This window comes from Crinia signifera, chromosome 1, assembly GCF_055691185.1.
Source record: "Crinia signifera chromosome 1, ASM5569118v1, whole genome shotgun sequence".
Lineage (NCBI taxonomy): Eukaryota > Metazoa > Chordata > Amphibia > Anura > Myobatrachidae > Crinia > Crinia signifera.
The window spans coordinates 161014528-161031870 of NC_139217.1; the positions used below are offsets into that span (position 1 = coordinate 161014528).

At 41.8% G+C, this 17343-nt stretch overlaps 1 protein-coding gene across 2 annotated transcripts in view; it reads left to right on the forward strand.

Annotated features, from left to right (window-relative positions):
- The window catches only part of BMP2K (BMP2 inducible kinase), a 200970-nt gene that overhangs the window by 80723 nt on the left and 102904 nt on the right, over nt 1-17343 (forward strand). For both annotated transcript variants that reach the window (XM_083175555.1, XM_083175564.1), the window contains exons 3-4: nt 12733-12838; nt 15535-15677. In XM_083175555.1, the coding sequence (XP_083031681.1) occupies nt 12733-12838; nt 15535-15677 (249 nt within the window). The remainder of the gene's footprint in view (nt 1-12732; nt 12839-15534; nt 15678-17343) is intronic.

The window sequence follows — 17343 nt, forward strand, 5'->3', positions numbered from 1 at the left end:
ATGTTCTTTTTTTGGTACTTATGTAGTAACTGGGCTGCCGATTTTGAAATCGGGTCCATCGCATCGCATCGCACCCGACCAAATCGCATGCGATGCGATGCGATGGACCCGATTTTTCCATAGGATTCAATGTTAAAATGGACTGAGTCCATTTCAACATGGAATTCAATGGGAAAAGGGGTCCTTTTCATACCCCTACTATCCAAGTGGGCATGGAGTTGGATATAAACCTGTGGCGAGCGTAGCGAGCCACCGAGCCCCGCGAGGGGACACAGAATACCGTCCCCTCGCGGGGCTCGCTTCGCTCGCCACGCTTCGGGCTCGGTGGCTCGCTACGCTCGCCACAGGTTTATATCCAACTCCATGCCCACTTGGATAGTAGGGGTATGAAAAGGACCCCTTTTTCCCATTGAATTCCATGTTAAAATGGACTCAGTCCATTTTAACATTGAATCCTATGGAAAAATCGGGTCATCGCATCGCATCGCATCGCATCGCATCTGATTGTATGCCTTAACTTAAGGCATACAATCAAAAAATCGGCAGCCCAGATACTACATAAGTACCCTTTTTTTTTTAAAGTGGCTCACTATTCGATCTGCTACTAGCGCTAGGGCTGTTGAGCCTGACTCGACGTTGGACCTGATAGGGTTAAAGCACATACAATTGCTAGTTCGACCTGCATACGACCAGGTGGCTTTTGAGCTGAAAGCAGCTAAAATGACAAAGCTTAGCTGCTTTCAGCTCAAAATCCCCTAGTGTGCATGGGCCTTTAAGGTTTGCAGCAGATCAGACTAATGGTATATAGAGAAGGCTCTGAGTCCCAGCATGAGGTGAACATGCAGCCCAAACTGTTTACCAACCTATGTTTATCTAGTCAAGGTCAGGAGTAGAGCTCATTGTGCAGTCATACTGTCACAGTATGGTGTGGATGCACTGTGCTTGCTCTGTAACATCGGAAAAAAAAGAGGAAATTATTATGGTCATGAGATGGAATCGGTACATCTGTCAGAATGAACTTAGGTCTACAGTCATTAGGTCGACCCCATTAGGTCGACTGGCTGGAAGGTCGACCTGATTTAAGGTTGACATGGGCCAAGGTCGACATGACTTAAGGTCGAATTTGCATAAAGGTCGACTTGAGGAAGGTCGACTGGTCATAATGTCGACATGGTTTTTTCACTGTTTTTTGATCCGAATGTCGACACAGTCGACATGGACACAGTTGGCAATGAGAATTGGACCCTCGCTTCGCTCGCAATGCATCGGGCACGGTGGCTCGCTTCGCTCGCCACAGCTTTAATAACCTCCTCCACGCCCTAGTGGATGGTAGGGCATGAAATACCGCCTGTCGGCACATGTTGGCTCAAAAAACAGAGAAAAACCCCATGTCGATCTTATGACCAGTCGACCTTCCTCATGTCGACCTTTATGCAAATTCGACCTTAAGTCATGTCGACCTTGGCCCATGTCGACCTCAAGTCAGGTTGACCTTCCTGCCAGTCGACCTAGTGGGGTCGATCTAATGACTGTAGACCTAAGTTCATTCTAATAGATGACCGCTTCCCCATGAGATCTATACATGACCTGTGTGAGGGCTGCACTAATTCTGAACACTGCGCAGAATTCTTTTTTGTTTTTGGTATTTGGTTTATGCCTAATAGTTAACATTTTAATATGATGTGTTTTGTTTATGTAATTCCAGACTTTGAGCATGTGACATCCCTATTTCAAATGAATGTATCACATGTTTCAAAGATTTTGTATTACTGAATTGAATAATCTGGTTGTGGATATTTTATACTTGATTACATTTGTGCAGCGCCACCCCTCCGCTGCAGCAAGTTGACATATTGCCACAAAGGTGTTTCTCTAACTGAGCAGCAGTGTCTGACAGCCTGGTAGACTTGTTTTGTTTGATTTATTCACAGAGGTGGAGACATGGTTTAACAATCCCGGTTGTCTCCCATATAAGAAATGCTTGGGACCAGAGGTAGTTTGGATTTATGAGTTTTCTGTATATTGGAAAAATAGCATGTTATTGAGAGATCTTGGTTACGAGATCAATGTCAAAACACACAATGCATTTAGGTTACATATACACTTTATGCACATAGCCTAAAGGCAATTGCTTTCAATATAAAAAAAAAAAAAAAAAAAAAAAAGATAAGAGATAAATGCAAGGTTGATAAGGAGAGATAAACGTCCAGCCAATCAGCTCCTTAATGATTTTTTTTCAAACACAGCCTGTAACATGGCAGTTAGTAGGTGATTGGCTGGACGTTTATCTCTCCTTATCATCCTTGCATTTATCTCTTGTTAAAGCTTAATACATCTGCCCCATTGAACCTTCAGAAAGCAAAGGTTTTGGGACTGTGATCATATTTGTGCTAAAAAAATTGATCGTTTATTCTGTCTCTGGAAGCATGAGATATAATTACTAGAGGCAAAATATATGAACCACCTGTGTACCGTATATACTCGAGTATAAGTCAACCTGAATATAAGCCGAGGCACCTAATTTCACAACAAAAAACTGGGAAAACTTATTGACTCAAGTGGGACCCTCACTCGAGTATAAGACGAGGGGGGCTTTTTCAGCATAAAAATTGTTCTGAAAAAGTAGGCTTATACTCTAGTATATATGGTATATCCGAAGATATCCACAACACATGACTTGGTGATACTTGAGGATTTGTGTTGCGATCCCCTGTGCTAGAAGCTTGTTTCTTTTATTCATCTGCTGTGTAAAGATGATTATTTTTAGAAAGCTCTGTTGATTTGCTCTGAAAGATGACCAGAATTTGTCATTGGTCATGACCTCAACAAATCTGTATAACCAAAATGCTTTCTACAGGATGCTGGGTTGTAGGCAAGCAAAGAGGTAGAGAATATTCATGTATCCATTCTCTTGAAAATATCACATATTATACATAATGTGAAGTAGATTGATGTCAGATGGGTTAACTGTTCTGTCATTTGTAACGCTGATCGGAACTTGTTGTATAGGAACTCTGCAGTTATATTACTTGGAAATTAGATTAAAATAAGCAGGCATGGTGTCAGGCATACATTATGCAATTATCTGCCCGATTATTGGCAGATCAAGCTGACTGTGTTTGGCCGCGACTGATCAGTAGTGGGCAACCATGAGCAATTTTACAACATGCCCAACTCATCAAATCATTGGCCAAACAGTGGAATCTGTTCTTTCACATTAGAGGAAAGGGGAAATAGATTTTCTATCAGTTTGACAGACCTTTTTTTCTGACACTGTATGTAGGGAAGCCAATCCCGGGGCATTTTTTCAATCCCGGGATTCGGGATTGAAAAATGCTCAATCCCGGGATTCCCGGGATCCCGGGATTGGCTTTCCTAATAAAAAGACTGCCCCACAATCACTTTTTGAGGGGTTGCTGGGTGGGGGGACGGGTCGTCCAATGACGCTGGGTGCGTACTGGCTGGGTGGGCGGGTGGATGCGCTGGCTGGCTGGGTAGGTACACTGGCTGGGCGGGCGGGTAGGCACGCTGGCTGGGCGGGCACGCTGGCTGGCTGGGTGGGCGCACTGGCTGGCAGCGTGACCTCTGATCTCACGCTGAGAGGTCACGCTGCGCAGTGCTGCCGGGAGAAGTCGGGCAGCGTCTGAGCGATGCTCAGACGCTGCCCGGCATTAGACTGCGCGCATGCGCAGTCTAATCCCGAAATCCCGGGATTGGAAACTCCAATCCCGGGATTGAAATCCCGGTGTTTTGGGGGCCAAATCCCGGGATCCCGCCAATCCCAATCCCGGGATTGGCCACCCTAACTGTATGTCCAGCATAAGACTTAAGCTGGCCATGAATAGCATTATAGTGAAGCTGACTAGCAGACATACAGTAGAGAGGATTATTGACCACGCAATAATGAGTTCCTCCATACACCGCCACATTGAGGGCCTGAGTTAAGAGCAAGGTTTAAAAAGCAATACTGGGATCTTTCACATGGACCCCACCTATGCTGGAATGCTTCATTTGTACACTACATTTCTGCTTCAGTTTAAACGCATCCCTCCCAAATCTAGGGGCGGTCACACACCAGAATGACAGGCAATCGGGCCAATGGTCTAGACCAAGCTCAATTGCTTGTACACATCAGGAAGATTAAATGAATGACAGAACAATCACAGTTTACTCCGAATCCCTTCCTGACTGCGAATATTCCCAGACAGTATCTATATGTTACAGTATCTGTATACATGAGCTATGGATATTAATGAGAATAGTCTGTTGGGTACTTGTGTAGTTTCACGGAGGCAGGCTACACTGCGTTTTCAGCGTAGGCTAAGCTACGTTGTCAGCGTAGCCCAACAGCTGCCTAGCGTAGTCAGTGTAGTGACTTCCTAGACAGGCAGCCCTGCGTAGTGTCCCCGTCAGGCAGCTAGTCACCGTGCTATCCCCGGGAGCTGCAGCTCTGTCCCTGGCAAGCCTAGTGAGCTCCTCACACAGCGCCAGTAACCACCAGATCACCTGCGCTGGTGGATGCCGGCGGAGAGGGGATCATTTGGGAGCCGGCGGAGAGACGCTCCATCTGTCTGAGATACAGGAGCGTCCCAGACACTTGTGCGTCTAAGTAATTATTGCGGCAGGGTACGGCAACCCTGACTGTGTCCGCTTCAGGGAGACGGACAGGGTTAGGGGTTTGGTAGCGCGTGCGTCTACTGCACAAAGGGGGGGTGTGTTGTGCAAGTGCGTCTCATGCACAATAAAGGACGCATTTGCCAGTGCTCCATGTGGCAAATGCCTCCATTTCAAGCCCCCACTATCCACGCCAGCCCGAAGCGTGGTGAACAGACGCGGTACGCGTCCTCCCGAACTGTTCATACCCCCACTATCCACCTCGACGTGGAGTTGCTTTTATAAAGTGTGGCGAGCCACCGAGCCCGAAGCGTGGCGAGTGGACGCGGATTACTTGACTAGTATTCCGTGTCCCCTCGCGGGGTACGCCACGCTTTGGGCTCTGTGTCTCGCTGCGCTCGCTACACTTTATAAAATCAAATCCATGCTGATGTGGATAGTGGGGGTATGAACAGGTCGGGAGGACGCTTACCGCATCCCCTCGGGCTCGCTACGCTTGCCATGCTTCGGGCTGGCGTGGATAGTGGGGGTGTTTCAGGAACACCTTCACACCTGTCATGTCAGGCAGGTTAAAGTGGTCAATGGTTCCCACACAATGTAATAAGCGCTGACTGACTGACTGACAGCTAACTGCGTAAGCTCCGGCTAGCCGCGAATGGGCGGGAGCACTCTACACTGATACTGACTGTGGCGCTGACTACGCTGGCCGTGGGAACACTACGCCGATCCTGACAGGGACGCTACGCTAACTACTGTATGTAACTGCCGCCGTGAAACTACACAAAAACAACAGTTTTTGTTGCCTGCAGCAATTCAGTTATTGTAGCTATTTTTTATTTTGAGTTAGTAGATTTACAATGGGAAGAAAGCACCTCATTTCACAATTCTGTTTTTATAATTAGTTTTTGTTTTCTTTTAATTTGAGTTGATAATTTTCAGTGTGAATTCTCTCTGCAAACGGAGTCATCACAGCCTGTGATCACAGATATCTGTAATGTCAGGTCAGCACATATTTTCTGAAAACATCCTACTTTGTAAGCAGGAAACCATATACTACATGTGACTCCTTTAGCGTTAAATCACGTATGCACTGTACATAACTCTTATGAAACAGATGGAAGGGTTTCCGGTTACATATTGTAGCTAAGGTATTTTCTGTTAACACAAAGTTTGTGAACTTTTAGCCTCCTTTTGTTTGCAAATGTCATAAAACCTTTTACACTAAAATAGGAGTCACTATAAAAATATAGAATTTTTCCAGATAATAGCATGTTTTGTAAATGACCAGACTGTCCAGAAGTAAAGGGAGGAGGGCACGCACCATTTATTTTAGAAATCAACTTTATTATTCTCCTTTTGTGAAGTAATTTAGTGAGGCATTTATCAAAGTTTGGAAAGAGAAGCTGACTGCTGAGTATTTTTTTTTTGATAACTTTATTTAAATGTCATTTTCAAACACAGCCTGCAAAATGTAAGGCAGCAGTGTATTGGCTGTTTCTTTATCAATTATACCTCTCTTTAAAATAAAAAAATAAAATATATCCCCTAAAGGCCTCCCATACACTACAGTATGTGTTTTGGGCCTGATTCTGGTCGATCCGGCGCTCGCGACCCCTTCCAGGAGCTGGCGGTTTGCAATTCAACCCCCAGATCCCCACTAAACGAGGCGGAATGGTAATTTGCCAGAAAAAGTCTGCATGTTTAGTACTGTATGTTTAGTTTACCTGAATGTCAAATGTTAATGGTATTGTAAGGGTATATATCAAAGGATAGACAGTCCCTAGGTCGAAAGTCAATAATTTGAAACCAAAAAGTCGACATTGACAAAAGGTTGATACGCGCTAGGTCAACTTTGACAAACGGTTGACAGGCGCTAGGTCGACAGTTATTATTTTTTGCAGCACGTTCCCTCGTATGTTAAATTATGAAAATATTTTGAAAAACTTGTGTCAACCTTTTCATGCGTCAGCCTTTTCCATTTCAATATTTTTGCTTGTGGTAACATTTTGTCAGTGTTGACCTAGTGCGCATCGACCTTTTGTCTATGCCAACCCAGAGCATTCTACCTTTTGTCAATACCGATCTTGTGCATGTTGACCTCTCACCTGGATCCTTTAAAATTAAAAAATAAAAATTACCTTTCATGGTCCATATTCTATTTCTAATAAGTGGACAACAATTTGGCCTAGATTTACATTGTTGCTTATTTGTTTAATGCTCCTCTCTCTTAATAGCCCCCTGCATAGAGTAAAATGCCTTATTTTAGGGAACAAGTAATGGGTTAAGAACTTGAGCATGAAGCACTACCAGTGGACTACTGAAGACTGGTAGAAGAATGACAGATGAATAAAAAAAATTCATGTGTCTTTGTAAGTCAACAAGTAGGCAAAAGGTTGGTTTCTTCGTTTTTTGGGATTTTTTTTTTTTAAGTGGTGGCTTGGTTCCCTGTGTGTTAAAATAAAACCTATTTGTTTCCTTTTTACATGTAACAAATAGAGGCGGAAGCCTGATGGTTCGGGTCTCCACGTCTAGCATCTTGCACTGAGTGACTGGCACACTGAATCATTTTTCAGTACCATCTGTTTTATGCCTAGTTGGTCAATTGTTCATCCTACAGCAATATAATTAACCCACACCTTCCCTCCATTTTTTTAATATTTCTATTACTTCCCTCCATTCTTTGTAAGGACTACATTCCGAGAAAGGAACATTTACAGTAGGCCTCAAATCAGGGAATGGCCGGTATATTCTCCTACACCCATCAAGCTACAGCAGGAAACAATATTGCTTAAAAAACTTAGAGACCATGTAAAACCCCAGATTTGTTTTTGTTTTTCATTTTATTTTTAGCCTGTGTTACTGTGGTTTTTAGATTTTTCTTTTTGTTGTGTTTTACATTTTATTCGGTACTTGTGTCGTTTCATGGCCCCGTGCATCTGAGTCCCCTTGCGGGCTCGCCTACGCTGCGGGCTCGGGGGCTCGCTATGCTATCTAAAACCAACTCCATGCCAACGTGGATAGTGGGGGTATGAACTATCCACGTTGGCATGGAGTTAAGTGACTTTATTTTAGATAGTTTCCCGAGCATACAAACTGGAAGTAGCACGGCACCATGAAACTACACATGTACCTTTTATTCCCCATTATATAATTTCATGGTCTTCAACAGGGAATGTTTTTATATTATAACCTTATATTTTAACCTTTTAACAACATTGTTTTTAAATATGTTGATCTATCTTTAAGGGTTTGCATTTTAATTCACCTATTTTCTATTGATCTTAATAAAATACATGTTTTCATAATTTACTGGTTGAATATTTATAATGCATTCATAGCTAACAGTACTGATCAGTAAGAGATTTTACCCCCCTTTCACTCAGTGTTCATAGACACAGTTAGCACTCCACCTTCAAATGTTCAAGGTTTCACACCGTGATATTGCTGTTAGCCTTGAAGAACTTTCATTTTATATGTGGAATAAACAAACTTCTTTAAATCGACATATACTGTATCTCATACTACTGCTGTACTGTATGTGTAATGTTTTTTATGTTAGTAATCTCTCTGGGTGTCATGTAAACATTCAATTTATGTTGTAAATACCTTTCTGTAAAAATAGTTTCTCTGTGTCAATCGATTATATATTATGTTGCATGAAAACTCATAAGTTTTATTAAACATTAAGAAGAAACAATAATAAAAAAAATCACATATATTAAATGCAAATCTATATATAAAAAGGCAAACTACTCCTCATTTCCAAGGTGAAGTACCGCCAGTGACCAATAGTGGCCACTCAATGCACCAAATTTTTCCTTAACAGAAAGTGAAAGCAAAATAATCACTTTAAATTTGCTGGATATGGAGAGTGGAAGCTGTGAATACAAGAGATTGGAGATAGGAGCAGATAGGGACTAAAGGCGCCCATACACGGAACGATGAACTCGTACTTGTACAAGATTGCATTGTATGTAGTACAAAAAGTGTGCTTTTTGTATTAGTTATGATCCAATCTAGTACTAAAAGTCTGGACTGCACAGACTTTCAGTGCTGTGCGATGTGCGCTAGATCGTGCATCACATCCGAAAACCGCACCGTGTTTGGGCACCTTGGGCTGTCATTTTTTATGGGCTTTTAACTAGTGAAATATACTTGAGGGTGATTTGAAAGTTCTTGTGATCTTTGTAAAGCATGAGGAAAGCTGTTTCTTTGGAAATGTACTCAATTTATTTTACAAAAACTCCCCTCTAAATTCCCCTTGATTTATAAAGTCTTCTGTTCTTCTTAATAACACAACCACACTTTTTGCATATCTACATGGTTGATATGATTTGGTTCACCAGAATTTGAAGGCTCTTATTCAGTAGCCGGAGCATGGGTGACTGGGAGTCTTATTCAGCGGCAGCCACTGGAGCGTGGGATGGGTGCAGCAGGGAGATTTGAAAGTGGCTATGGTACTTGTGTATTATCACGGCGCCCACTACGGCATTTGCGTAGTGGGCTATTCAGGGTAATGAAATCGCAGTGCATGCCATTATTGTATGGCATGCGATTTGATGCGATGCGATTTTCCAACGTAATGTATTCACTGCTCTGTCAGTGAATACATTACAAAAAGCGGGTCAGATAAAAAATCGCATCTCATTGCATCGCATGCTATTATTGTATGGCATACGATGCGATCAGATATCAATTCCGATTGGACATATAATAATGACATTTAATGTGCTATACAATTAAATGTCCCCCACTATCCACATCGGTGTGGAGTTGATTTCATATAGTGTGGCGAGCCACCGAGCCCGAAGCGTGGCGAGCACAGCAAGCATAGTAATATGCATCCCCTCGGGTGGACGCGTTTCGCCACCCCTCGTGGGGCTCACTGCGCTTGCCACGCTTCAGGATGGCATGGATACTGGGGGGGGGGGGGGTGCGTAAATAAATGACATGTATGTAATTTAATGGTATAGTACATTGAATACCATTATAACAGGGAAAATCGCATCTCCTCTCATCGCATCGCATGCCATACAATAATGGCTTGCGATTTCACTACATTTGCGTACGTAGTGAAATTGGGCGCCGTGATAATACACAAGTACCGTGGCTATTTTATATATGGCCCCGAAGGATGTTTTTACATTACAAATGGCTCTTGGCATAAAAAAGGTTCCCCACCTCTGCCCTAGAATAAAACATTTCTTTTTTAATTAACAGTTCGGTTCATTAAGTAAAGTAGATAGATTTAGCTATAATTCCAAATGGTTAAATACTAAAATACATAACTGGTCACCTGTACATACTATGTGTAACTCATTTTTATACCAAAAAGGTACCCTATCTTTAGTACAAGAAAAAATATTGTGTCTGATATATCAACTAGTTTTATCATATGCAATGAGTTTTAAAACTTATTGCATATGTTACATGGTGATCCAGCCAACGACTCGCAGCTGCCAATTTTCAAACAAATGATAGGAGCGGATTGGGTTGAGCACCATATATTATATGCACTGAGTTATAAACTCGTTGATAAAACTGCTCTATTGTGTTGGGCAAGACATTATTTAAATGTGTTAAAAACAAATGTATTTTCTGAAAAAAAAAAAAAAAAAAACAGATTTTGGTTTGATCATTGAGGCGTAAACCATATATAAAGGGGTTAAAGTAAGCTTGCTGTTAATAAACACCTGCATGTGTCTCTTCCCCGTTGTTTGAAGTGTTTTTAATTTGTTATAACCCCTATAGAACCTATTGCAAGATGAGAGAAACCTGAGTACTTTGTATATTTTCCTTGAGGCTGGGGAAAAAAAATGATTTGCCTTTGGTGCCTGTTGTCATTGAAGAAAAATACATAATGTTTTGTGGTATGTCTCTTGCATAAAATGAAGTTGTGCTAACACAGTTTTAAGGTTTCAGTAGTGATTTCATCACACAACTGTACCCATCTGTAAGAATCTTTTCAGAAGGCCCTAAGGGGGGATTCAATTTTGAGCAAAGACCACAAATAGCTGTTGCTGCAGAGTTTAAATGCAGCAGTGACAGCCCAACTTTGCACTCTTCAGTAGTGATATACTTTTTACTATAAGAAAAAAAGACACCACCAAGAGTTAACATGAGGAAAACCCATTGTTTCCATAGTTTTACGCAGAATCAGTGAATCTGCACATGAATTCTTGAGTTGTGGTGCAGGGAAAAGGCTATTTAATTAAATAGAAATTGATGGCTGTTGAGAACCATTATGGGTTAGAGTTGGATTAGAAGTTTGGTTAGGGTATGCCTATACACTTATCCTATTTGGGATGATTTCACCTGATCCTGAAGGAACGGACCGGGGAATTGGGCCAAATCGGATGTGATCGCATGCAATTTATTGCTTGTAAAAATGCCACATCAAGTGCCAAATCGCAAATGAGCCTCCAGGGGAGCTGCCGGGGGGAGCACAAGGGCAAATTAGCCTAGTGTATGGGGGGCCTTTAGAGTATAAGGGTCAGGGTTTTGGTTGAGGGTACAAGGATTAATTGTGAAGGTTTTGAGGGTTCAGGTTTCTGATTAAGGGAGAGGGTTAATATATTAGCCTAGGGGTATTTGGATTAGGATATTAGCCTAGGGGTATTTAGATTAGGTCATTTAGTATTAGAATTTAGGGATAGGTTAGGGTTTTTGCGTTGGGGTGAAGATTAGGGCATTGGTGTTAGGTTTGGATAAAGGCTAATGGGATTAATTGTGAAAGTTTGTGTTAGGGTTTGATTAAGGGTGGGGTTTAAATTATTCGCCTTAGGGTATTCGTATTAAGAGTTAGGTTAATATTAGGATGGGTTAGGTTATTAGTGTTAGTGCATTAAGAGTGAAGGTTTGGTCATTGGTGTTTAGGGTATGTGGATTTAAGTGTGAGGGTTAATGTACTGGGATTTAAGGATAAGGTTAGGGCACTAGTGTTCGGATTAGGTGTTAGTGTTTGAATTAAGGGTTAGTGCATTAGGTTAGTATATTAGGATTAAGGGTGCATTTCGGGGCATTAGCATAATGGTATTTGGTTTAAGGTTGAGGGCTAGGATATAAGTGATATTAGAATTAAGGGTCAATATTAAGGAATTAGTGTTAGTAGGTAGGGTATTAGGGAGAGAGTTAGGGTAAGTGGACAGATACTTACAGCTATTTAAATAGCCTTTCCTCACACATTTTGTAATTTTTGGGTTCCGTTTCATCTGCATATATCGTGTAGAAGTCAGCACCTATAACATCTACATGTATTATGCTGCTGAATGTCTTTAGCGATTACCGTTATTCCCCTCAGGGGAGATAAGTGCTGCCTACTGTTTTTCCTATATCGGCTCTATTAAAAAATAAATAAAAAAAAAAAGCTCTCTCCCCCTGGCAAGCTGTAATGGGCATGCGCGAGATCTCTCTTTTATCACAAGATCTCCTGCTCAGCCTAGAGCGGACAGTAGGGACAACATGGTCCCTGCTGTTGGAAGTGGACACCGCCAGTCCTGGACTGGGGAAGCGGGTTCCCGGGGCTTTTACGGGCCATGTATTTTTATGATCAATTTTTATATTTTGATTGCCAAAAGCTATAGACCATTGCAAAGCTCTCCGTCAACACATGTCAGTGTACTCATTAGCTTATTGTATACCCCATACTGCCCCAACAGAGCTGATCAGATTGGGCAGGATAACATCACAGGCAACAAAGTTGACCTGTTTTGTTGGCAAAATATAAGAGCATGTTTCTAGCATAATAACGACTCATTTTACTGATATTCATAAATGAAATTACATTTGTAGCCATATATAATGCATTAATGTTGGTTAATGACTAAGTGAACCCGGCTACTCGGCCTGCTGCTACACATGGGGGGTTATCGGGCATATGGGGTTGCTGGGGGGGGGATGGGCGATGCGGTGGGAAGTCGCTCCACGGGGGGGATGGGGGAGTTTTCCACTCACCTCCATGCCATCCGGGGGGGGGGGGGGGGGGGGGGGGCGACACACCTGCACAACTTCCGCCCTCCAAATGCCTAAAGCTGCCTGCCTTAAAAAGAAATAAGTTAAATTCCTAAAAGGTATTAAAATGTTTGTATAGTGATTGATGCTTTTTTTTTTTTTTTTCAGAAAGAGCTTTCTGGACATAAGAATATTGTTGGCTACTTAGACTGTGCTGTTAATGCTGTTAGTGATAACGTCTGGGAGATTCTTATCCTTATGGAGTATTGTAGAGGTAAAAAAAAATCCACTTTATCGTACAATTTTTTATTTCTTTTTTAATACTGGTCATTATTTTTCACAATCATACAGAAGAAACACCTTTATTGGAGATAAACTGTGCAATCTGAATATGTTGAGGATAATTCAGCATACTACTGTAGCTCTGCCCACTCATACTTTCGCACTTCTGGTAAGCCTGGGCATGCAGTGGGGGATATTTATTAATTATTGGAGAAAGACAATTAGCAAAAATCAGCTCCTAACTGTCTAACAAGTCTTTAAAATGCCAGAAGCTGAGTGGATGGTATGTAAGGCATGGGCCACACGTAGTGACGCAGTGGGTTCCATCAGAGGGACCCCCCTGCGCCACAAGGAGCCTGAACACGGGCTCCTCTGTGGCCGCCCACACGTTAGCGGTGGTGCAGCAGACACCAGGTCCAACCACATGCGGTAGGACCGAGATGGCGGGGCAACTAGATTTCTTGGTTTGTGTGTTCACAAAGTGCGGCTGTGTAGCACTAGAAATCTGGTTGGTACTGTTGTGGCTGAATCCTGTTCTGCAGGATCCGGCCAAACTGCTGTGTGTATGACGCCCCCCTTCCTCCTTGCTGCCAAATGGCTCCCACTGAACGGGCCACTATGTGTGGCCAAAGACTTAGTCCTCTCCAAGGTTTGATACATATTTTCTGTTTGAAAAATTACAGCTAGAAGCTCATGGGTTGGTACTGTTTGGTCTATTTAGTAAGCCTTGGAGAGAGAATAAGTTAAAGGAGATAATGAACCAGCCAATCTGCTCCTTACTACCATATTACAGGCTGAAAAATAGGAGCTGGTTGTCTGGTACTTTATCTCCAGCTACTTTATCTCACTCCAATTGCTTAGTAAATAGACCCCTATTTTCTCCAGTAAAAGTATTTCTTTCAATAGCATTTTTTTCACTGTCCCTTATTTTACTATAGTATTTCTTTCTAACAGAACACTTTTGCTTACATGCTTATATTTTCTTTTAGTTTAAATTCCTATTGCACTCAACTATACTTAGAATTAAGAAAAATGGGGGCTAGGTCTCCATTAATTAACCTGTTGTGTCCTAAAAGGGAAGAAAGGTGTGGATTTTATGATCAACTTAAATGGTCCACGCCCCCCCCCCCCCCCCCCCCCCCCCTGTCAGCATTGCAGTGGTCGGGATTCCGGCATCGGTATTTTGACCACCGGCATATCATACCGGACCCCTGTGTAGCACCATGAATCAATCACCACTGTGCTCATTCACATACAAACACCAATACAGCTTTCAATCTCATAAAAATGTTTTTCAAATTAAAATCTTTAGGCTTTTAATTGACACACTCTTAACCTTATGTTGTTGCTTGGCAGTTTTATGTGCTGTAGGTGTGTTAGATAAGGTCCAGCTGGCAGCTAGAGATAATGAATTCTGAACTAGTTTTATCTATGACTGACAACTGTTTCTGCAATGACAAATCAACTTACTGTATCTGATCTGGAAGGAACCTCAGAGGAGGGTGAGAACTTGCAGTTCATAAAATACACAAAAGTGCATAGTCATCTGGCTTCTATATCCCAAGCTATTGCATAGGATTCCTCCTTTATAGAACATGTTTGAACCCATGAGATATGCAGGTGTATTTACAATGGTATCTTTATTTAATGTAAATCTCATGTAAGTATACATTTATCACTTTATGTCTGAATTTTTGGAACCAATTAATTTTATTTAATCTTTTTATTTATTATGAAATCATTAGGGATGTAGGTGACTTTCTTCCACATTTTCCAGAAGTGTAGCATACAGTATCTGGAAATGTAAAGTCCTAGATGTATTCAGAGAAAGGGTTAATTATGTCTAAAGTCTAGATGAAAATTTACGAAGATCACTTTCAGACAAAAAACAGGATTAGGTATTTCTCAGATTTTTGAACATGATTGGACTTGGATCACAGCTCCAACCTCCCTTTTACTCTGTAATTTGGAACGGGGTTACACCGATGTCGCCCAATTTCACACTGAATCCAGGTAATTTGCTGGAGTCTATCAGCATAGCTTGAGAGTGAGGACAGTGGCAGAAACTGCAAGGAGGTGGTGGAGGTAGGCAAGAGACAGTCTATGCACAGAAGATAACAGTGCTTTTGTCGGTGAGAGGAGTCAATTGCTGTAAAGCCTCACATCTCATACTCTACACGTGGGGACATTTATATAAGGCAGACAGAAAATATCAGTACCAGGAAGTCAGACACATTTGAATGGACAGCAGAATCACTGTACCAGACACCACTCTGGTAAAGAGATGCAAACAGCCCAGAGTAAGATGGCAATTGGATCAGAGGCTGTGTATTGGGAACTGGCCTGCCATCTGAACCAATCAGTGTATGAACGCAACCCAGTTTGAAACCCCCCCCCCCCCCAAAAAAAAAAGAACAGGTTGCACCTTTCAGAAAGCAAGCAACCCAGGTTGTACCCAGGAATAACTCTGGTAGCGACCAAAGTCGATGACCTGAGTTTACACAGAAAAAAAGATCCAGGTTGACCCGACTTGCCCCAGAAATTTCCCAGCTTCTTTTCTCTTTCTGAAATGGGAAGTTAGTTTTATTATACATTGTTTCATAAAAACCCAGCTTGCAGGGCCTGATGTCTTTTGTGCCTTGTAATTGGTTCTGATGTTTTGCACTTAAAGCCTACTTTACTTCCCAGCTGGACAAGTTGTCAATCAAATGAATCAAAGGCTCCAATCTGGATTTACCGAGGCTGAAGTCTTGAGGATATTTTGTGACACATGTGAAGCAGTTGCCAGACTTCATCAATGCAAAACTCCAATAGTTCACAGAGATCTAAAGGTAATTTTTTTTTTTTTTTAGCACCGCTACTATTTATTGTCTTCACACTCAAAATCAAACTACAACGTTTATTTCCATTTTAACTTTAGGATGTTGGAGGCAAAGCAAAAAAACATTTATTATTTTGCATGCAGGGTAAATAGGGTTTGGTTTTATAGATCTACAGTAAACTGATAGACAGTCAATAGTTTGACCCTAAAATCGACTGTATCAAATGGTCAACACAATAATGATAGATATGATTTTATTTGTGTGTGTGATTTTATATGTTTTACCATATCTGAGCCAAATTATTATTTGGCTCAGATTACCCACGCTGGCTCTCCACCAGCCATGCTTCAGGAGAGCTTACTCTTGCCAATCATAGCCCACGTGGATAGTAAATGGTGAAAAGTGTGTTAACTATTTGCGTGTCAGCCATTGTTATTTGGACCTTTTGTACTGGTCAACCTCAGACACAATTGACCTTTTTACCTGGCTATGTTTTCATTCTGTTAACCTATTGCATGTACACCATATAGTCTAGACCAGGGGTAGCTAACTTCAGCCCTCGAGAGCTACCAGCAGTTCACATTTTCCAGCTCACCTCGCAGGTACACAGGTGCACTCATAACTGACTAACACATTTTAAAAGATCCACAGGTGGAGCTAATTACTTCACTTGTGATTCTGTGAGGAGACCTGGAAAACGTTAACTGTTGGTAGCACTCGAGGACTGGAGTTGGCTACTCCTGGTCTAGACTGTCAATGCCTAATTTATCCCAGCATATAATTTCCATAATCATAATTATAACCATGCCCATAATGTCATGCTTGGTCTCTAAATGAGCGAAATTACACTAGCTGTCAGATGATAGTTATTAGAATTTCATATCATGTCACACTCACATGTTATAACAAATTATAAGTTAGTCACAGAAAAACCAGCATTAGAAATGAAGTCATTAGCATTCCCTTACACCAGTAAACCAGCCAGGAAATACAGTATCAGGGGGCGTGTCTATAGGCTATTGAAGCAAATGTGAATGAATAGATTCTCCCCTCCCCCCGAGAGTTCTCTTGGGAAGCAAGAGAAAACCAAATAGCCAGTTGCTGTTCGATCAAGACGCAGAAAGGATGGGTCTGGTATCGCCGGGAGTTTCCTTCCATTACATATGGATTTGGACATGACTTTGAGTAATGTATAAACTTGTAGGACCGATTGTATTGTGTACTAGGACCCCGGTTATGGAATATGGATTATGCTAGAGAGTTTAAGAGTAGTTAACTTCCATTCTTAGTTTGTCTTCAGATATTAACATGTGCATAGGCCCAGCGTATGTTTACATATAGCTATACAAAGAAAGCTTGTGTCTGTGTTTGAGAAGTGACCTGTGTGACCAATGATTAGCTAGGATCATTGAGATAAGGCATTGTAATAATATATCATACATAGATCTAATGGTTGAAACGTGCTGTGTTATTAGCCTGTAGTTATGAATCGTGAGTGGAGTATATGGTGTATGTATAGGAACAGCGGGATGTTGCCCCTGGACATATGGAGGTATGTATTGTGTTGAAAGTGTGGTGATTGTGATCTGTTCAGAGAGGATGTGTTTGGCTTGGTAGATTGATCTACAACTATGTATTTGAAAGCATGTGTTAGGCTGTGCGTGAGCATGTATGG